The sequence below is a fragment of the Arabidopsis lyrata genome, assembly GCF_000004255.2.
Source record: "Arabidopsis lyrata subsp. lyrata unplaced genomic scaffold ARALYscaffold_2, whole genome shotgun sequence".
Lineage (NCBI taxonomy): Eukaryota > Viridiplantae > Streptophyta > Magnoliopsida > Brassicales > Brassicaceae > Arabidopsis > Arabidopsis lyrata.
Window position 1 is genome coordinate 11,762,381 of NW_003302554.1, and position 21,600 is coordinate 11,783,980.

At 35.2% G+C, this 21,600-nt stretch overlaps 3 protein-coding genes and 1 pseudogene across 6 annotated transcripts; all 4 read left to right on the forward strand.

The window, feature by feature from the left end:
* Positions 1-6,091: 6,091 nt before the first annotated feature.
* Positions 6,092-13,659, forward strand: LOC9324608 (DNA ligase 6). 4 transcript variants are annotated; one of them, XM_021035148.1, is made up of 19 exons: positions 6,096-8,516; positions 8,693-8,810; positions 8,904-8,985; positions 9,071-9,173; positions 9,269-9,365; positions 9,711-9,813; positions 9,897-10,028; positions 10,143-10,190; positions 10,414-10,511; positions 10,603-10,668; positions 10,821-10,980; positions 11,160-11,267; positions 11,721-11,770; positions 11,865-11,899; positions 12,009-12,070; positions 12,177-12,338; positions 12,416-12,504; positions 12,660-12,759; positions 13,157-13,659. In XM_021035148.1, the coding sequence occupies exons 1-19, from the start codon at positions 6,233-6,235 to the stop codon at positions 13,463-13,465; spliced, it is 4,206 nt and encodes a 1,401-aa protein (XP_020890807.1). In that variant the 5' UTR covers positions 6,096-6,232; the 3' UTR covers positions 13,466-13,659. The 4 variants fall into 4 exon arrangements, 2 of the variants coding, with proteins under 2 accessions (XP_020890807.1, XP_020890808.1); XM_021035149.1 differs by having other exon boundaries at positions 8,904-8,961; XR_002333994.1 differs by lacking the exons at positions 12,009-12,070; positions 12,177-12,338; positions 12,416-12,504; positions 12,660-12,759; positions 13,157-13,659 and adding an exon at positions 11,052-11,059 and having other exon boundaries at positions 6,092-8,516.
* A 386-nt stretch (positions 13,660-14,045) lies between these two features.
* On the forward strand, positions 14,046-15,819 carry LOC9323137 (probable histone chaperone ASF1A). Its single transcript, XM_002887026.2, has 3 exons — positions 14,046-14,387; positions 15,027-15,142; positions 15,225-15,819. The coding sequence occupies exons 1-3, from the start codon at positions 14,279-14,281 to the stop codon at positions 15,582-15,584; spliced, it is 585 nt and encodes a 194-aa protein (XP_002887072.1). The 5' UTR covers positions 14,046-14,278; the 3' UTR covers positions 15,585-15,819.
* Positions 15,820-15,982: 163 nt separating this feature from the next.
* LOC9323138 (cyclin-dependent kinase D-2) lies at positions 15,983-18,913 on the forward strand. The gene is made up of 6 exons (XM_021035746.1): positions 15,983-16,229; positions 16,305-16,603; positions 16,695-16,803; positions 17,921-18,046; positions 18,263-18,498; positions 18,574-18,913. The coding sequence occupies exons 1-6, from the start codon at positions 16,128-16,130 to the stop codon at positions 18,746-18,748; spliced, it is 1,047 nt and encodes a 348-aa protein (XP_020891405.1). The 5' UTR covers positions 15,983-16,127; the 3' UTR covers positions 18,749-18,913.
* A 350-nt stretch (positions 18,914-19,263) lies between these two features.
* Positions 19,264-20,159, forward strand: LOC9323139 (annotated as a pseudogene).
* Positions 20,160-21,600: the final 1,441 nt, after the last annotated feature.

The window sequence follows — 21,600 nt, forward strand, 5'->3', positions numbered from 1 at the left end:
AAATAACACCCTTTTTTTTTTTTCCTTTTTTTTTTTTTTTTTGGAAAAAGTGACATATATTTAATCTAAAAATAAAGTCTAAAATGAAAAATAATTTTCAATATTTACTAGGTCACGAACCTCTACGATGTTGGCAGAACTTATTTTCAACAAATATATTTGATTATGTTTATGTATTAAATTATTATATGATAATAAATGTCCATACTTTAACGGAAAAATACGATAAAATGACACAAACGTAAAAAGTAACCGTCAATATTTTAACGGAAAGTTACGATAAAAAATAACCATCAATATTTTAACGGAAAATTGCGATAAAAAGACAACCGAAAAATAACCGTCAACAAAAAAAAATAACCGTCAATATTTTAACAAATATTTGCGATAAAAACACAACTGAAAAAATAACCGTTAATATTTTAACGGAAATTACGATAAAAAAACATAACTATTCAGAAGTGCAAAAGACATTTATTGAGATTGGAAGAGAGAGAAGATGATGAGGAGTGTTTAAAAAAAAGGTGGGTGTTGTAAATATAAAACATAAGAAGGTGGTAATTGTTTTTTGAGAAATTGTTAAAAGTGTCCCTTTTTTAATACCCCTTTTCAAAAATGCCCCCTTTGAGAGTCCATTTTTAAGTTTGCCCTCTTTTAATTTTTAATGACCATTTTACCCTTATTTGAAACAAAATTAGTTCCACAAAATACAAAATATTTTTTGGCAGGAAAAGTGATCCCGCAATTTTCCCGCCAAAACACTTGTAAAAAACCTTTAAAATACCTTGTAAAATTTTCCCGTAAAAATTTTCCCGCCAAAAAAATTTTTTTGCGGGAAAAGTGATTCCGCAATTTTTTTGGCGGGAAAAATTTACAAGGTATTTTAAAGGTTTTACGAAGTATTTACAAGTGTTTTGTAAGGTTTTACAATGTATTTTAAAAGGTTTTACAAGGTACTTATAAAGTTTTATAAGGAATTTATAACATGTAAAACCTTATAAAAAACTTGTAAAATCTTATAACTTGTAAAACCTTATAAAATAGCTTGTAAAATCTTATAAATACCTTATAAATACGTTGTAAAACCTTTTAAAATACATTGTAAAACCTTATAAATATCCTGTAAAAAACCTTTAAAATACCTTGTAAATTTTTCCCGCCAAAAATTTAACGCCAAAAAAATTACGGAATCACTTTTCTTGCAAAAAAAATTTTTTGGCGGGAAAAAATTTTACGGGAAAATTTTACAAGGTTTTTTACAAGTGATTTGGCGGGAAAAATTGAGGGATCACTTTTCCCGCCAAAAAATATTTTGTATTTTGTGGACCTAATTTTGTTATATTTCCTTATATATTTGTGATATCTTTTATTAAAAGAAGGGTAATTTAATCATTTTGTACATAAAAAGGGGTATTTTAAAAAATGGACAGCCAAAAGGGGCATTTTTGAAAAGGGGTATTGAAAAAGGGGCATTTTTGTGAGTCTCCCTTGTTTTTTTTAGTCAATTTTTTTTTTCAAAAATAATAGAATTGGATTACGAAAGTGAAAGAGCAAAATTTGAGAGTTTTGCCATGTATCAAATGTGAGTGTTGCAATCATATATATAAAAGTTGGCTAACTCTCTCCATATAAGTGTCACATCATCACACATGTCATTTTATATTATTTAAATTAAAATTTCACAAAAAGAAATGAGGAAAATCAAAAGTCCTCCATTACATAAAATCCTCCATCATTCTACTCTTAATTAATTTTTTTCAAAAGAAAAAAAATATATACAAAAACATGTTAATGTATCAAGCATTACTTTCATTCTACAATTTTTCTTTTAGGAATTTTTTTATCAATGATCATTACTCGATAATAACTGAAAATTTACTTATTTTGTAGTTTAACTATTTGTTACCTAATTTCTTATTAGTTTAGTAATTCTTTGAGTCATTTTTCGCAACTACGTTTGGTGGTTCATATATGACGTTTGTTGATAATATTGACAAGCAAGTTTTTTCAAATAATGAACTTTTGAAACGTTAGACATACCAAGAAATTCAAGACACCGCACTCTTCTCTTATATGGCTATATGTAAGGACAGAGATATAATAGTGTTAAGTTAAATAACTCTTCAATTTTTTGCTTTCTTTTTCTTCTTTTCATATGAAAACTCTTGAAGCAAATAAGTAGTTAGTTATACTTATCTTGTTTATATTATGTTATTCAAATATTAAATCATGAGCCTATCACGATGTGGATGAAGTACTAGATCATGATAGTACATAAAATAATGAATTGTTTGTTCATAATCAAGTTAGGCAAGTATCAAATTACACAAGTGACATAATTACATACCATTATATCAAAATATCATATATTGTTGTTGTATGTATTCAAGATATATCATATATAAGGATCTTAATTATGTATATAAATAATCAAAAATGAATCTAATTATAAAAATTGTAACTACATAGGATGTATTTAATTTTATTAACTACATAATAACACACAAAATGAACATAAATTAACAATAAGAACAATAAACATGATTTTCTAAAAAAAATTTATAACAACAACCCACGCGTAGCGTGAATATTCATCTAGTATTTGTTAAAGTGACTGTTGATTTAGTAGAAATATATAGATAGATATATTTGAAACAATGGCTAGAAAGCCACTTTCTCGAAAAAAAAACGCTGGAATGCCACTGCCATATTTGTAATTTTATTTACCATTTTTTTAAATCAAAAATGGTAGAAATGTCCAAAAAACCTATAAGAAAACTGGAAATTACAGATCCAACCAAAACAATCCGACCCAAATCCAATAAAACGGATTATCCGATCCAATCTAAGGGTGAATAACACTAAATCCCTAATTATAAAAGGGAAAAATGTCGAAAAATGCGCCAACTTTCAAATTTGGGACGGTTAAAGCATGAACTCTCGAAATGTCTCTTTAATCACAAAGTTTCTGTTGACCTATCTGAAAATAGCTAAGTTTTCGTTGACCTGGCCAAATTAGGCATCGCGTTAAGTCCCCGTTAGAACGACGCTGACGCTGTTAACAATCCGTTACAAGTCTCCGTTGGATCAAAACGACGTCGTTTTGTCGTTTCACCAGAAAATAAGAAGGAAAAATGGCATCTTCAAAGATTCGAACTGCTGACCTGTTACCCTAATAAAAGACACTCAACCATTGAGCTACGAGAACATTTTAATGTTTTAACAAACAGAACGTTTATATATACTTTGAAGCAATAATTTTGAGGAAGCATAGAAATTTTATCTACTTAGGAACTATATAAATGAGTAGAAGATTAAAGAGTTGCACCAGAGACTGAAAGACTGAGATTTGTTTGGTTCTAAATAATAGAATCATATGGTGAAAAGGAATTACGTACAACTAGATCATTTAGGTACAACTAGATCACTTAGGTACAGCTGAGACAATTTCAGTATAACTTGAACTATTTGTTGCAATTGCACTATTTGATTGTTCGGATAGTTTATTGTTTTTTGGTGCAACTCATAAATTAGATATAACTATGTGTGTAAAACAATTTTAAGAACATATGACTTCATGTTTTTGTGAAAAAAAATATTTAGGTACAACTACGTGTAGGTACAACTGATATATTTAGGTACAACTGGTATATTTAGGTACAAGTATGTATAGGTACAACTAGTATATTTAGGTACAACTACAAGGTCCTTTCGAGTTTTCTAAAAAATAACAAATTAATTAAAATTGATATTAAAATGAATTTAAATATGACTGGCGTGAAAAATAATAATAAAATGGACCTTTGGCGGCGGGTTATTAATTTAAAATCATCACACGTGCTGTAAAGTGGACCAAAGACAGTGGGATATTCATAAAAAATTGTTTGTTACAAAACATAGTTGTACCTAGTTATTCATTTGTACTCTCATATTCATAGTTGGACTTTGCCAATTTTTCCGTATTTGCAGTTGGACTATAATATAAATTATTAATTAGTAGTTGGATACATGATTTGGGCATTAGAATATTACATAACAATATATGTCGTACATAAGGAAGAGATCACTAAACCACCGGATTACACACCAAAAAGTGGAAGAAATCAAGAAACGCGGTTTCCATCAACCGGAGAAAAACGCCTCTATAGAACGAAGAACAAGGCTACGCCTGGGATAAACTTGGAAAATTGGTTGCAAATTAGAGAATTTAATTTGTCTGTTTTGAATTTGCATTTCTCAAATTTGTATGAACTATTCACCTAGTTCAACTTGGTTCAACTTATTGGATTAAATTAAAAACATGTATGTGTTTGTTTTTTTGTTCTATTTTAATTTAAGTAGTTCAACTAGTTCAAATGTTTGTTTTTGGTTTTTGTGGTAACATTTAATATAATTAGTTCAACTAGTTCAACTAAGTAACGCTAAAATGTTTAAATTTGTTGATTTTTCAGAATTGATAATTTATTTAAACGTAAAATTATATATTAAATTCTCCAAAATATAAACAAACTATTTTGGATCAATACAATAAAAATTTAATAATTTCTAAGAAATAAATGTTGTTTCACATAAAACACCTCTTATGATATAAGAAATACTTAGTATATGATCACCTTATATGAAGTAAAAAAGGTGAAAACCAAGTTTTCACCAATGTTCCATTATGAAAACTTTGGAAATGCAAAATAAATTAGAGAAATCATGTGTCCAACTTGCAATTAATTATCTACAGTCTCATTCAACTGCAAATTATAAAAATTATGGAAAGTCCAACTATGATTACGATAGTACAACTGGACAACTATGAGTATATTCCGTCCAGAAAAAAACAAAAAAAAAAACCTTTTTAGTGGGGCCCACATATTGAGTAAGTACAACATTAAATAAAAATCAAATGCTGAACGTTTTTTTTGGGCCCACATGCTGAGAGGTTTTTTTTTTTGAGTTTTTTTTTTGCTTTTTAAAAATTAAAGGAAGAATAATTCATTACGGGTAAAATGGATATTACATATATAGAGTGGCATAGAGACTCTAAAATGGCATGTCTGATTCATTTTTCTTGTTTAGTGGCATTCTAGCCTCTGTCTCGATATATTTTGGAGTATTTTTGCTAAATTTATTTTTTCTTTCTCTTAGGCCGTTGCTTTAATAATCTCAAGAGTCCGAGGCTAGTATGCCACTTAATGGAAAAAATAAATCCGGCATGCCATTTTGTGATCTGAATGCCACTGTAAATGTGATATCCCCAAATTACCCTTAATGAAATAACAGACGATCGGTACAACTAAGAGATGATAGTACAACTGGTACAGATGAGGGATTATAGGACAACTGATACAAATAGTATAACTGAGAGATAATAGGAGAACTGGTACAAATGATACAAATGAAAGATAATAGTATAATTGGTACAAATGGTATAACTGAAATATAAATAGGTACAACTGCTACAAATAGTTATGGACAACTGGTATAACTGGTATAAATGGTTCTACTGAAACAAAGCAATTTGTAATTCTAAACTCTAATTCTAAACCCTAGCGCCGTCACACTCACTAATTCGTCTCTTCTTGCTTTCTTCACTATCGTCGTCGCCGATTCACCATCACCCTTCCTCGTCGAAGTTTGTGGACCGTCTTCTCTCACCAAACGATTGCGCACTACAAAGGACGAAAGCACGAAGAGAAATCCATGGAGAAGAAGCTTGAAGAGAGATCCATGATTTTTGAATCTCAGAAATCCATGGAGAAGAAGCATGAAGAGATATCCGATCCATAAAGAAGAGCAAAGAGAGATCCATGGAGAAGAAAAGATCTTGAGTTTAATTGATGATGATGATGGAGAAAAAGAGATCTAAAGTGAAAGATCTAAAAAATCGAGAAAAAAGTAAAAGAAGAAGGAGAAAAAAAAAAAAAGAGGAGGCGTGAAAAAAGAAGTAGAAGTGTAATTATGTTATTGGATTAGCAAAAGAAAGGGTAAAGATACGTAATAATTAGATTAGGAAATGGGTTTTTTTGTCTTTTTATATTAATTTGATTTAAATTTATTTTTTTAGAAAATTGAAATTAGATGGGTTGCATTTTAGAATTTTTTTTCTCACATAGTGGCTTTCTAGCCATTGTTTCCTCAAGTCTGATGAACATCGCTTCCGTTTTCTCCAAAACCAGACGAAGGCAAAATCTATCCAATCCCTAAACCGTCACATTTTGGCGCCAATTTCATCTTCCTCATCATGGCCACCGATTCCAGCGGAGTCACAATCTCCGGCAATTTCTCAAATGGCGAGAACGCAGAAACCCTAAACCTCGACACTACAGAACTCTACTCATCAGCAATATCCTCCGTCTCTACACAATCTCCCCCACCGAAACCACCGTTCTCATCTCTTTCAATCCCTCAATCAAAACGAATCCCTAAAACTAACTTCATCGTCGATCTCTTCCGCTTCCCACAACATTCCTCCACCTCCGTCGCTTTCTTCCTCTCACATTTCCATTCCGATCACTATTCCGGTCTCTCCTCTACTTGGTCTAAAGGAATTATCTTCTGCTCACACAAAACCGCTCGTCTCGTCGAAGAAATCCTTCAAGTTCCTTCACAATTCGTCTTCGCTTTACCTATGAACCAAATGGTTATGATCGATGGCTCTGAAGTTGTGTTGATTGAAGCAAATCACTGTCCAGGAGCGGTACAGTTTTTGTTTAAAGTCAAATTAGAGAACGGTGGATTTGAGAGGTATGTTCATACTGGAGATTTCAGATTCTGTGATGAGATGAGATTTGATTCGTTTCTTAGTGGTTTTATTGGATGTGATGGTGTTTTTCTGGATACTACTTATTGTAATCCTAAGTTTGTTTTTCCGACGCAAGAGGAATCTGTTGGTTATGTTGTTAGTGTGATAGATAAGATTGATGGTGAGTGTGTGGAGACGAAGAAGAAGGTTTTGTTTCTTGTTGCTACTTATGTTATTGGTAAAGAGAAGATTTTGGTTGAGATTGCTAGGAGATGTAAGAGGAAAATTGTTGTGGATCTCAGGAAGATGTCGATTTTGGGGATTTTGGGGTGTGGGGAGAGTGGAATGTTTACGGAGGATGTGAATGAGAGTGATGTTCATGTTGTGGGGTGGAATGTGTTGGGAGAGACTTGGCCGTATTTTCGGCCGAATTTTGTGAAGATGAATGAGATTATGGTCGAGAAAGGGTATGATAAGGTTGTAGGTTTTGTGCCTACAGGGTGGACTTATGAAGTGAAGCGGAATAAGTTTGCGGTTAGGTTTAAAGATTCGATGGAGATTCATCTTGTACCGTATAGTGAGCATTCAAACTATGATGAGCTTAGAGAGTACATAAAGTTCTTGAAACCTAAAAGAGTTATTCCTACAGTTGGAGTTGATATCGAGAAGCTTGATAGCAAGGAGGTTAATAAGATGCAGAAACATTTTTCTGGATTGGTAGATGAAATGGCAAACAAGAAAGATTTTTTATTGGGTTTCTATTGCCAGTCTTACCAGAAGAATGAGAAAAATGACGTAGATGTTGTGTCAGGCTTGGCTGAGGTCTACGCAGGGGACGATAAAAATGCATGTGAAGACGGTGGAGATAATGTTCCATCATCTAGAGGACCCTTATTGCATGATACAGCTCCAAGTAGTGATTCTTCGGTGACCGAAAGATTGCTTGTAGAACTACGTGATTCTTTGCCTGCTTGGGTCACTGAAGAGCAGATGTTAAATCTGATTAAGAAGCATGCTGGTAATCCCGTGGAAATAGTTAGTAACTTTTATGAATGTGAAGCAGAGCTTTACAAGCAATCCTCTCTTCCCACGCTTTCCTTGGAAAATCAGCCTGTTTTGTTTGATGACGATGTAACAGACTTGCAACCAAATCCTGTGAAGAGCACTTGTCCAGATGTTCAAGCAGTTCAAGAAGGTTTTGACTTACCAAAAAAAATGAATTTAACAAAGGGTACTATTTCTCCTGGGAAAAGAGGCAAAAGCTCGGGCAGTAAATCAAACAAGAAGGCCAAGAAAGATCCAAAATCAAGACCAGTTAGTCCAAGGCAGCCAACCATTTTTAAGTTCTTCAATAAGGTCTTGGATAGTGGATCTAATTCTGTTGGTGTTGGATCAGAGACTGAAGAGTGTAATACAGATAAAAAGATGGTCCACAATGATGCTACAGAAGCATACAAAGAAGTGACAGATCAATTTATTGATATTGTTAATGGCTCTGAATCTCTAAGAGATTATGCTGCTTCCATCATTGATGAGGCTAAAGGAGATATAAATAGGGCACTGAACATCTATTACAGTAACCCCATACCTGGTGAGGGAGGACTCTCCAGCAAATCAATTCAGTTTTCGCATTGTCCAGAAGCGTGCTCCTCTCAGGAGGGGAAAAAGGCGTCAGAAAAGTCAGGACATGCAGTCAACATATGTGTGCAGTCATCAGCAGAGGAAATTGTGGACAAAAATTATGTATCTCTACCTCCTGAACAATATAAACCTAAAGAGCACGGTTGGTATTTTTATATGCACAATCTTATAAATTTTATACCATATCTAGGGTTTTTTCTCTTAAATTTGAGAGAGTTTGTTTGCAAACAAATTGTTTGAAGTGTTGTAGGAATTTTTAGTCAACTTGCTGCATTTTTTCTGTGTATCCACGCCCATATGTGTTTTCGTATAATGCAGCCTGTTGGAGGGATGGACAGCCTGCTCCATATATCCACCTAGTCCGAACATTTGCTTCTGTTGAAAGTGAAAAGGGAAAGATCAAAGCTATGTCTATGCTTTGCAACATGTTTAGAAGGTTGCCTACTTTCTTTCTTTCTCGTTCACTCTGTTGAATAAGCTGCAGCAATGACATTTGGCACTTATAGATATGTAAATTCTCATCCATCAGCTTGTTGGCTCTCTCTCCAGAAGATGTTCTGCCCGCTGTTTATCTTTGCACAAATAAGATTTCGGCTGACCATGAGAATATTGTCAGTTTAAGTTTCTTATGTTTTCCCTTCTCTTTTTATTTAAATAACCTTAAAAGATTTTTCTGATCATGTATCAATTCGACAGGATCTTAACATTGGTGGAAGTCTAATCTCTTCTGCATTGGAAGAAGCATGTGGAATAAGTCGGCCTACTGTGAGGGATATGTATAATAGCACCGGAGATCTTGGTAAAGAAAAATCTATCCCATCACAGTTAACTTATGGTTATGTTATTTCTTCTGTACAACCCGCAAAAATATGTTTTAATTATCAAAAATTTCAGGAGATGTTGCGCAGCTATGTCGACAAACGCAAAAGCTACTGGTTCCTCCACCTCCACTTCTAATCAGAGATGTGTTTTCAACTCTACGAAAGATAAGGTAAAGAACTTAACTGGTTATGTGTTACAGCATAATAGCTACTGAGTGATGATGTTATGTGTCCTTTTGAAGATAAGAATATTCAGAGTTGCTTTTTCATCTGACTGTTATAATGGCTATATATGAGTTAAAGAACTTTATATAATTATATATAACGACATTTCTATATTCTGAATTTTGTGCCGGTTTGATGATGCCTCCCCTTGTGTCAGTAATTGATTTGAGCGTCTGTCCGAATGAAGCATGTTTCAATTTTTGTTGGATGATTATAATGATCATTGTTGTCTAGCCACAGTTTTTTTCTAAACTGAGTAATTCCATTAAGCTCCTAATAGTTTTCCTCAGTGTGCAGTCAGGTACTGGAAGTACTAGGCAAAAGAAAAACCTTATCGTGAAGCTAATGCGCTCTTGTAGAGAGAAAGAGATCAAATTTCTTGTAAGAACATTGGTAAGTATTCAAAAATAGTTTTTCCCAAAATATTGTTCACAACTTCTGTGTTTTAAGTTTTAACCAGCAATGTCCCTCGTCAGGTCCGTAATTTAAGGATTGGCGCTATGTTGAGAACTGTTCTTCCTGCACTTGGGCGAGCAATCGTTATGAATTCTTTTTGGAGTTGCCATAACAAAGAACTGTCAGAAAACTGTTTCAGGGAGAAACTTGAGGTTTGATACCTTACGTAGTTCAGATAAAGTGTTTTCTTGTCACTTATCAAGTCAAGTGTGTTCCAAAATTTATATTAAGGCTCATGGAGCTAAGAGGAAAGCTCAAAATTTCAGGGAGTTTCTGCTGCAGTAGTTGAGGCTTACAATATACTTCCTTCTCTGGTGAGCTTTTTAAGTGTCAACCTATACATTAATTTTCTTATGCGATTTAACAATTTAGGATGTAATTAATCAAGACACAGTGAAAAAAAATCAAGAATCTGAATTATCCTAATTATGTTGTTTTTGTAAAAATTTGAGTTCCACCGGTTTACAGCCTTCAAATTGTCCGTGCTTTGTCCTATTCAGTATAGTTACCAGCCTTCAAATTGTTGTTTCCAAATAGGACGTGGTTGTTCCTTCTCTCATGGACAAAGACATTGAGTTTTCAACGTCAACTCTATCAATGGTTCCAGGGATACCTATAAAACCCATGCTTGCTAAGTAATTGTGCAGATTCTCACGGCATCTTTGTTTGCAAGATAACGATTAATACTGCTGATCTCACGCCTTCATTACTGTTTTCTCATTGCAGAATTGCTAAGGGCGTCGAAGAATTTTTTGAGCTCTTCCAAGACAAGGCGTTTACTTGTGAATACAAGTAAGTTTGTCTCAAGAATAACTCTTAAACTACTCAAAACCGATAAATTTCTTATTAATGGGAATGTTCTGTAAGTTTGCACTCTGTTGATCTACACTAATCTTCTATGTTTCCTGAATTACCTTGCTATCATGTCTAAATATGACTTTCAGATATGATGGTCAGCGTGCCCAGATCCATAAGTTACTTGATGGTACTGTGCGTATCTTCTCTCGGAATGGGGACGAAACAACAGCGAGATTTCCGGATCTTGTTGATGTCATAAAACAGTTTTCTTGCCCTGTAGCGGAGACATTCATGTTGGACGCAGAGGTAGGAGAATGTTTCATAGAATTCATTGTATGCTTCTTTATCTCTCTCTAAACCCCTCTAGCAATGTGCAGAAAACGAGGCAAGGGACCTTTTATCGGCTTTCAATAATCAATCAGTAATTGTTTATCATGAGTTCTCTTGGTCATACATAGTGCATTGTTTTTTTTTAATGGGTTTAGGTGGTTGCAATTGATAGAAAAAATGGAAGCAAATTCATGTCATTCCAAGAGTTATCAACAAGAGAGAGAGGGAGCAAAGATGCTTTGGTAACTACCGAAAGTATTAAGGTATTAAACAAAATATCTGAACAACATTATTTCTACAATTAAATGATTATCAGTGTTTATGTCAAGAATTTCAGTAGTTTTCTCCATGATTTGTTTTGTTATATCAAATTCTGTCTTGGTCCCCTTGTTCTTTGTTGTAGTCACAGTTCTAAACCTGTCACCTGTTTTATCTCATGATCTTTTTGATTGCATGGATGTGGGGTTGGTTACTTGTTTTTGGACGTTACACTTGATTCCCAATTGAATGCTAGTATGGAAGTCCCGCATCTTCATACATGTTAATCTCTACTAATCCAGTTTTGTTCTATATGATTGACGCTTTCTTCATGGAGTTTTTCCTATTCTTCATTGTTACTCTTTGTGGATAGTCAATCTTTGTCTTTTGTCAGTTAAAATTAGTTTCCCAAGATGTTCTTTTAGACATTTTTCTTTTAATTTAATGGCTTTCTGCAGGTTGAAGTCTGCGTCTTTGTGTTTGATATTATGTTCGGCAATGGAGAACAGTATGAGTCTTTTACTCAATCTTTTTATTTTCATTTGAATTTTTCCTAATAATATATATGTTGAGTCAGTAATTTACTTAGCGTAACAATGCAGGCTGTTGGCTCTTCCTCTCCGTGAGAGAAGAAGACGTAACCCCCCAATTTCTCTCTTTTTTTTCCTTATTTCGATGCATTCATTTTCTCTGTCAGATTCATATATGCCCACTCTGATCTTACATGGTTATGCTCAAACTGTCAGGTCTAAAGGAGGTCTTCCCTGAGATTAGGCCAGGTTATCTTGAATATGCTAAGGAAATTACAGTAAGTGTTACGGTAGCTTCGCATCTTAAATTAATTGGCTAGAACATCGTAACACCTCACTCTGTAATTATGTGCTTTGGTATGTTCCTTCGATCATTTTTAATAGGTGGAAGCAGAAGAAGCTTCTTTGAATAATCAGGACACTTTGAGTAGAATAAATGCTTTTTTGGGAGAGGCATTTCAGTCATCTTGCGAAGGAATCATGGTTAAGTCTTTAGATATTGATGCAGGATACTTCCCCACAAAGCGTTATGATTCATGGCTCAAGGTCGTGTGCTGTAAATTTTCAAAACTTAACATAATGTGTTGGAAATGGATTAAATGGAGCTAATTTTTCTGGTTCAGGTTAAGCGAGATTATGTAGATGGATTGGGCGACACATTAGATTTAGTTCCTATAGGTGCTTGGCATGGCAACGGGAGAAAAGCGGGATGGTAGTAAAAGCATATTTCCCAACTCTTTTTCTCTCTTTCCTGAAAAAACAGTGTGTTTGAATTGGCCTTGTAGCTATGAAGCTCAACTGTAATCATAAGTTTACTTGGTAAATTTCTCAAATGAATTCTGATTATTTTTTCGATTTTCTGTGTAGGTATAGTCCACTCCTTATGGCCTGCTTCAACCCTGAGACTGAGGAATTCCAGAGTGTCTGCCGTGTCATGTCTGGGTTTTCTGATGCCTTTTACATCGAGGTAATAAAAATCTCAACTACACTATTGCACTTCTCCGTTTATGCATCTTTAATGATGAAAACTACGAATTTTGACATTGTGACTAAGGGTGGACATTCTGGTTTATGGTATGGTTTTATTGGGTTTCGTTTTTGGTAGTTTAAACTTTCTAGAAGCTGAAACCAGTAACAACCATTGGTATTCGGTTCTTTTCTGTTCGATTCAGTTTGATGCGATTTGATTTTGGTTTTGGGGTTTCTTTTGCTCTTGTTCCAGAATGATAAAACAGATTGGGTAGTAAATACATTTTAGTTCAAATTTTGTTTGGTCTTATATGTCGTCTCCTAATTCGTAGTTTAGCACCATTTCAAACGTGTTTCTAGTATCTAGGATCACCTATACTTTGTTTTACTTGCAGATGAAAGAACTCTACTCAGGGGATAAGATCCTTACGAAAAAGCCGCCTTACTACAGAACAGGGGAAACACCTGACATGTGGTTTTCCACAGAGGTTGTTTGGGAAATCAGAGGTGCAGATTTCACGGTCTCGCCTGTTCACAGTGCCGCTTTAGGTCTCGTCCATCCATCCCGAGGTATCTCCGTTAGGTTTCCGAGATTTATTCGTAAAGTAACAGACAGAAATCCGGAGGAATGCAGCACGGCTGCAGATATCGCAGAGATGTTTCATGCTCAAACCAGAAAATTGAACATCACCTCTCAACATTAACATGCTTCCTATCTGCTTTTGGTTCGTTTTGGCTATTAAGCACTTAAAACAAAATCTTGTGACCTGTGAGTAATTGCCAATGTTTTTGTGGTTTTTAATCGCTTTGTAAACTTACGTGTAAATATTTCTACTTAAAACCACGTAAATATTTAGCCAGTCTCTATATAACACTTTTTCTTTTTTGATGTCGTAAACACAAATGGTCTCATTGGTAACATACTAACATAATATGGTAATCTCTTATTGTTATAGTAATGAATTGATATATAAGAGATTGGTGGTATCAAAAATACTACCGTTATTTCTCTCATACAACAATTCCGTTCATGTTTACCGTTTTCTTTGAGAAATAACGTTTTGTGTCAATAATCGGATCGTTCATTTTCTCGCAATTACGAATTTGTTTTGTATCACTAATCGGATCAAACATAAAATTTCAATTTTTAGCATTTTTTCCCTCCTAGATTTCATGAGTTAAAGTACTCCTCCCGCCAATTAAACTTAACCGGTAATAGCCGGTCACCATTCCCACGGCAACCGGTTATAAGAAGCTTTCCCCAAAATTGAAAAAACATTTCATCTTCTCGAATCGCTTCGTCTTCTCTTGGAGCTTCCTCCGTTGATTAATCCTCTCCTGGGGGAAAAAAATTCGAAAAACCCTAGCTCTTCCTTCTTCTTGCTTCTCGCAGCTTTATCACCTTTCGAATTGTTAAAAGAGAGAAACTTTTCAATCTGGGTCTCTCTCTTTCCCAAGTTTGGATGTGGGTTTATTGAAATCTAGGGTTTTTCTTCGAATTGGTTGTTGATAAGAGAATGAGTGCAATTAACATCACCAACGTCGCTGTCTTCGATAATCCTGCTCCTTTTGTTAGCCCATTTCAGTTCGAGATTTCTTACGAGTGTTTGAATTCTCTCAATGACGGTAAAAATCTCCACTTTATTGATGTTTTACTCGGTTTATTTAGGTTTTAGTCTCTATTGATTCTTATGGCTTGGTCCTGTTTCAGACTCTTATGATTCTTGACACCAATAATTGGAACATATTGTTTACCCAATTGCTATATCAGAGCCATGATGTTAATTAACGATTGAATGGAGTAATTTGACTAATTTGAATGTGCTAAAGACTTTAACTTTGGATTTCTTGAATACTGATAGATCTTGAGGCTGCTTGTGTTTTAGTTGGATTCATCTATGCACAAGTTCTTCTTGAGTTACATTGTTATTTGGACGATGCTATTCTCTTGTGTGTCGAAAGTTCTCTTTTGGGCCGTTTTGCAGGGTGATATGTTTTGCCTTAATTAGTGTTTTCGTATGTTGTTCGCAATTGATTTGAAGTTTGGCTCTGTAAACTGTGATCAAGAATGATGCATTAGTTTTCCAGCATTCATGATTCTTGGATTTGCTTAGGAATTGTTATATCTTGATAAGATATGTTTCTGTTACTTGTCTTTATGCAATCGAAGCTAGCCATCTACTTTGATAGCTCTGATCATTTTCTTGTAAGAAAGATAATGGAAAACGATTGTTCTGACTGACCCCAGCTTTGCTTTTGGTACAGATTTGGAATGGAAACTTATCTATGTAGGCTCAGCAGAAGATGAGAGTTATGATCAACTTCTTGAGAGTGTGCTTGTAGGGCCTGTTAATGTTGGAAACTACCGCTTTGTATTGCAGGTAACATACACACTCCCTTGCTACAATCATGGTTTACTAAGTACCAGAAAAGCCTTGGTCTAACTCTCTGTTATTGTTACAGGCTGATCCTCCGGATCCATCAAAGATTCGAGAGGAAGACATCATTGGTGTCACTGTGCTATTGTTGACATGTTCTTACATGGGTCAAGAGTTCTTTAGAGTTGGATATTACGTGAACAATGACTACGAGGATGAGCAACTCAAGGAAGAGCCACCAACTAAGGTTATGATCGATAAAGTCCAGAGGAACATACTTTCCGACAAACCGAGAGTTACTAAATTCCCTATAAATTTTCATCCAGAAGAAGAGGAGACTGCTGCTCCTCGTTTCGAAACATCTGATGAACAACAACCTAATGTCAATGGTGAAGCTCAGGTTTTGCCTGATCAGCCAGCAAATCCAGAACACCAAGAATCATGATTCTTCCTTAACCCAAGTCTAGTTGAAAAAAAGTGGATCAGAACTAATGTCTCCAAAAGATGTTGCATTTTTGTTTTTCTCTATCTCAAAAGCAAGACCTCCAGTTTGTTGTACTTGTTTGTGGATTTAGAAGCTTTAGGGAAGTGATTGTGGACATGCTTTCTTTTTTGGTCAAAGATTTAATCGTAGCATAGCCAACATTAAGTTTCAAGGTAACAAAGACTGTCCATTTTAAGGTGGTTTTCCTGAACCGTAGCGTCCCAAACCCGCGATCTGTTGAAATAATTTCCTGTTTGAATGATTCATTTCTTAGATTTCGAAAATTGTTCCTTCCGCAAATTAGTGAGAATTTTGATAGTGATTAGCTAAGACTTGAAATTTTTTGAGATATAGTAGGGTTGTTTCTGATAAATTCATAAATAATAAGTCCGTTTCATAAAATACCAAAAATTACGGGTAAAAATTGAGACCAAAAGAATCTAATTCCTTATAAGCTCTTCCTTCTCTAGCCCTCGTCTTCGTCACCGGAGAAATCAAAACCCAATGTCGAAATCCAACGAAAACCAACCAGTTGATCGTTATCTCCGCCGTCAAATCCTCGGAGAAGGAACATACGGTGTCGTTTACAAAGCCACAGACACAAAGGTAAAACCCATCCCGATTTCAACTTTCATCAGATTTTAAAAAACTTTAAAAAGTTTCGATTTTTCAATCTCGTAGACTGGAAAAACTGTAGCAGTGAAGAAGATAAGATTAGGAAACGAAAAGGAAGGCATAAATTTCACAGCTTTGAGAGAGATAAAGCTATTAAAAGAGCTGAATCATCCACACATTGTTGAACTCATTGATGCTTTTCCTCACAATGGAAGTTTGCATTTAGTTTTTGAGTATATGCAAACGGATTTAGAAGCAGTGATTCGTGATCGTAATATCTTTTTATCACCTGGTGATATTAAGTCTTATATGTTGATGACTTTGAAGGGTTTAGGTTATTGTCATAAGAAATGGGTTCTTCACAGGTAAAGATGTGGAAGAAGTTGTGTTTTGGTTTATAAAGGTTTGATTTTGATAAATGAGTGTGAGAGTTTGTTTGTTTTTTGTGTTTGGTAGGGATATGAAGCCGAATAATTTGTTGATTGGAGAGAATGGTTTGTTGAAGTTGGCTGATTTTGGTTTGGCGAGGTTGTTTGGGAGTCCGAATCGGAGGTTTACTCATCAGGTATGGATGATAAGACCGTAAGATACTGTTTTGATGTTTGTTTGAATTGGCAGCTATATTAATGTAGTTATTGATGATCCAGTGATCGATATAGTTTGAAATTTATTGTTGAATTGGCAGCTAGATTAGTGTAGTTCTTGATGATCCAGTGTTCGATATAGTTTGAAATTTATTGTTGAATTGGCAGCTAGATTAGTGTAGTTCTTGATGATCCAGTGATCGATATAGTTTGAAATTTATTGTTGAATTGGCAGCTAGATTAGTGTAGTTCTTGATGATCCAGTGATCGATATAGTTTGAAATTTATTGTTGAATTGGCAGCTAAATTAGTCTAGAATTTGTAGTAAATATCTTGGCATTTCTTCTTGATGATCTTGGAATTTTCTGCTGGCAATGAAGACTCGTTTCCAGAGTATTGAGAAGATAGCATATGTAATTGCGATTTTTGCATACTTATGTGTGTTTGGTTTTTGTGAGGTGAAAGATTGTATTGACATTTTTTGACTCTAGAAGATTCTGAGATTGATTGGTTACTCATGTAGAAATCTCTTGTGATATTTTTTGTTTGAATTGGCAGCTAGATTAGTCTAGTTCTTGCTGATCTATTGGTTTTTTTTTTTTGCTGGGACAAACTAAGAATAGAAATATAGAGCATTGAGAAGACGTAGTAAGTTTTTAATTCGAATGCTTGGATACTTATGTTATCGGTATCGGTTTTAGTAAAGGTGGAAGGTTGGTGGTTGCAAGTTGCCAGATAACATTTTGTTGCTTACGGTCATATTAACGTTTTGACTCAATAAGATTCTGCAATTGATTGGCTGTGTAGAAATCGTTTTTGCTGGGAATGAAAAATTGATACAAGATTGATTCCCAGACATCATCTGGTTCTAATTTGTAGTCTTGCATACTTGTATTTTTCGATTTTGGTTAGATGAGAGATTGATGGTTCGAAGTCACAAGATACCATTTTGTTACTTACGGATGTATTAACATTGTTTACTATAAAAGATTCTGAGATTGGTTGTGTTACAAATGTAGACATTTGGTTAGATATATGTATCTGCTTGTGGAAGATTCGTTAAGTTTAAATTGGATCTAAAGATACCTATTCACACAGGTATTTGCTACATGGTACAGAGCGCCTGAGTTGTTATTTGGAAGTCGACAGTATGGAGCAGGAGTTGATGTTTGGGCTGCAGGTTGTATCTTTGCTGAGCTATTACTTCGTCGACCATTTCTACCGGTAATGTTCTATTCCTTTTGTACGATACATGTTTCACAAGTTTTTTCAAAACATGTCCTGTACTTCAGAATTGTCTTGATATTCGTGAAAATTTGGGTATGATCATATCTTGTTAAGTTTTCAAGGATATTGTCAGAACCTCTTCATATGTTTCTGCATCAATAGATTAGATCTCTGAACAGCTTTAAGTGACCTTGACTACGTTTGTTTCTGTAGGGTTCTACTGAGATTGATCAACTTGGAAAGATCTTTCAGGCTTTTGGAACTCCAGTACCTTCGCAATGGTCTGATATGATCTATCTCCCAGACTACATGGAGTTCTCTTATACACCTGCTCCACCATTACGTACCATTTTTCCTATGGCAAGCGATGACGCTTTGGATCTTCTAGCAAAAATGTTCATCTACGACCCACGACAAAGGATCACAATACAGCAAGCTTTAGACCACAGGTATACTCTTGAAAAAGAAACTCACGGGACGAAAATTCCATTTTATCTCTCTGATTCTCATCCTTTTTTTATCAGGTATTTCTCGTCTTCTCCATCACCAACTGAGCCAGGGAAGCTTCAGATTCCGGCTTCAAAAGGAGACGCACTCGAACCAAAGGCCTCCGAGCAAAACCAACACGCAAATAGCCCGGCCGTACTGTCACCTCCTGGTAAAATGAGGAGAGTAATGGGTCCTGAGGGATTCACTTGAAAACATAATGTTTAAACTTTTTTCCTACAGTATCATCATTTGTGGTGGTATATGGCTTTGATTCTAGAATCGCGTTTTGTAACACCTTTCTTCAAATTAGTTTACCAATCAAAACCATACAAAGTATCAATTTACAAAGAAATGAGAAGCCATATTTTGATGTCGGCCACGTCGAAGTCAAATTCCTCCGAACCTTAAACTGATAAAGATACATGATCCTGAATAAACCTTAAATTCATCCTAAATTTGAAATATAAACACTGACAGAAAAACACACACACACACTAAACATTGTTTTTATACAAATAAGAAACATGTACTACATTCTCACACTAACATGTTTTCTTAACTATGAACCAATAATAATACAAATATTCTCAATTAATCGTTTTTTAACTTTGCAATTTATTAACATTAATTAAGAAAATTTACATAGAAAATCAATTTTTATAAAACAAAAAAAAAAAACCCTATATATTCACTCTTTTAAGAACATAGGAAGTATGAGTTATATTCCATATACTTCCATAATACTGCAGAAGTGGGTTGAGCCCTCTCTCTCTTCTCTCTTCCATATTTTCCAGAGAGAGAGTTGGCTGCCGTTCCTCACCCGCCGTCTGGAATTCTCCGGCAAGGCCGTCCAGTTAGTTTAACTGGCTTCAGCCCGACATCCACCGACTTCTTATGCGGAGATGGTCGGCTTTCGTCCAGCAAATCCGGCTTCCACAAGTGGTTTTGGCTGGTTTTGTATTTTCTTCCGCCGTGAATCGGTTTCATGCCGATTTCTTTAGTCTGTTTAGTTTATCTTTTAATAATCTCTCTGGATCTATGTTTGGTGGTGCCAATCCGGCAATTTCTCGATCAACGGTGGTCTTCTCCGACTAGCTCCTTGAGTTTTGCTTTGTTTTATGTCTCCGGTTGTTTCCAGTGGGATTATGCCATGTCTAATCCGGCCAGATCGGGTGGATTTGCTGCTTTCTCTCTCGGATGTTCTCAAACCGGTTTTCAGATCTGTGGTTTACAACAAATCTTCATCGGTGATTACGTTCAAAGTCATGAAAAGAAGACTTGTTTCCAGCATATGAAGATTGCCTGTAGCCGTTTCTACATGTAATTGAAGCTTCGATCAAGCAAATTTCTGTGGATCAATCTGATTTCCCCTTTCCTGCTTTCGCCGGATTTCAGTGTTTGGTGATTTGATAAGTTGATGGGGTTGAAATCTCTGTTATGGTATCCCTTCTCTCTGTTTATGCAGTCTCCGGTGAGAAACAACAAAAAAATCGATGCTTTACCATTTTCCGGCGTCGATTGAGTTCACCGGAATCGGAGTAATTGACGGCAAAGGATGACGGAAAGTTTCCACGATTTTCTTGCAACACGTTTCATCTACGTATCTGTGTGTTTGACACGTGTATTAAGCAAGATTTTATCCTTCTTTTAAGTGATGTATGTAATCATTTGGGCCTTTAATGGGTTGTAACCTTTGTGATGTGGATTATAATAAACAAAATCTTTAGTGAAAAAAAAGAAGTATGAGTTTTCCATGGATTATATAATATATCCGAAAACCTCGAAATGATAAAATCTTCGAAAAATCGGGATAAGTATCCATGTAACATTTTTCAATTAGCTGTGAACGAAACACAAAACCGCACCCTAATATCCCGCCCGGGATAGGAGTGAACAGGTTCACACAATATCAGTGTTTTAAGCTTGTGGCCTTCAAAATGTTAGAGCTGGCTCTGCCTGTATATTACATATAGAACCCTGATTTCTTCCTTTTGGAAAGGTCGGTGTACTGTCTTTCAAATTTTTTTAAGGAGGTCAGCCAGCGACTTCCATGGGCTTTTGCCAATGGACCATTTACTGGTCTGACCGGGTTTTTCTGGTTTAATTGAATTACTCAATTAATTATAGTTATTTACGGTTTAAGCTGATATTATGTGGGTGTGATAATTCATGCACCAACATATATTAAACAATCTATATTTGTCGCGGTTTAGCTTTAAAGGTTATGATTCTTTTCACTTACTCTTATCATCAGGAACTCACAGTTTGGACATAGACCGCGTCCGTCCCATGAGAGACACGAGTTAAACTATGAATTTAGAAGGAAAAAAAAAAGTATTAAACAAAATAAAAAGGATTTAGTAGTTAGCTAACCACAAATCGACCTCTCTCAGAGATGGTGGCTGTAATTATGCCACTTGGCGTAAGTAGTTGAGGCAGTGATTTGGCGATATTATCCATGTATAATGTGTAAAGCCAAAAATGATGATAACATTTTCTCTGATTTTAAGACGAGAATTCAATATTCAATGTTTTCCGACAGCTTGTTGAAAGCTTTCTTTGTCATGTCAACAATTAAATGAACGTTTGTCCAAGTATCCATGGTCTAGTGGCAGAAGTTTTGTGAAAGGGTGAAACTCCCAAACCTGAGTTTGATTCTTCTTGGAAACAAAAACACATTTGTTTGGGAAGTCTATCAGTTGGGATTTGGCCCAATTAGTTTACCTGGTAGCCAGAAATACAGGCGGCCTGACTACCCATAGCACTTAGTCGGAAGGTATTCCAAACTCAGAATAGGCAGAGTGGTAGCCTGTAAGGGCCTAACCGTTAAGACGGTAGACCAGTCCACTATATAGCACCTCGGTGCGTTTCTACCGAGGCCGACCGGATAGCCGATAGGGTTTATCAAAAAAAAAAAAAACAATTAAATGAACGTGCATTAAAAACCAAGGTTGGCTCTATCAATCGGAAAAAAGAGAACAGTTTGAAGCGGCCATGTATTTTTTTTGAACAATTCTTGGGTTAACCACTTTCATTCACCACCTCTTAATTATCCAATTAGA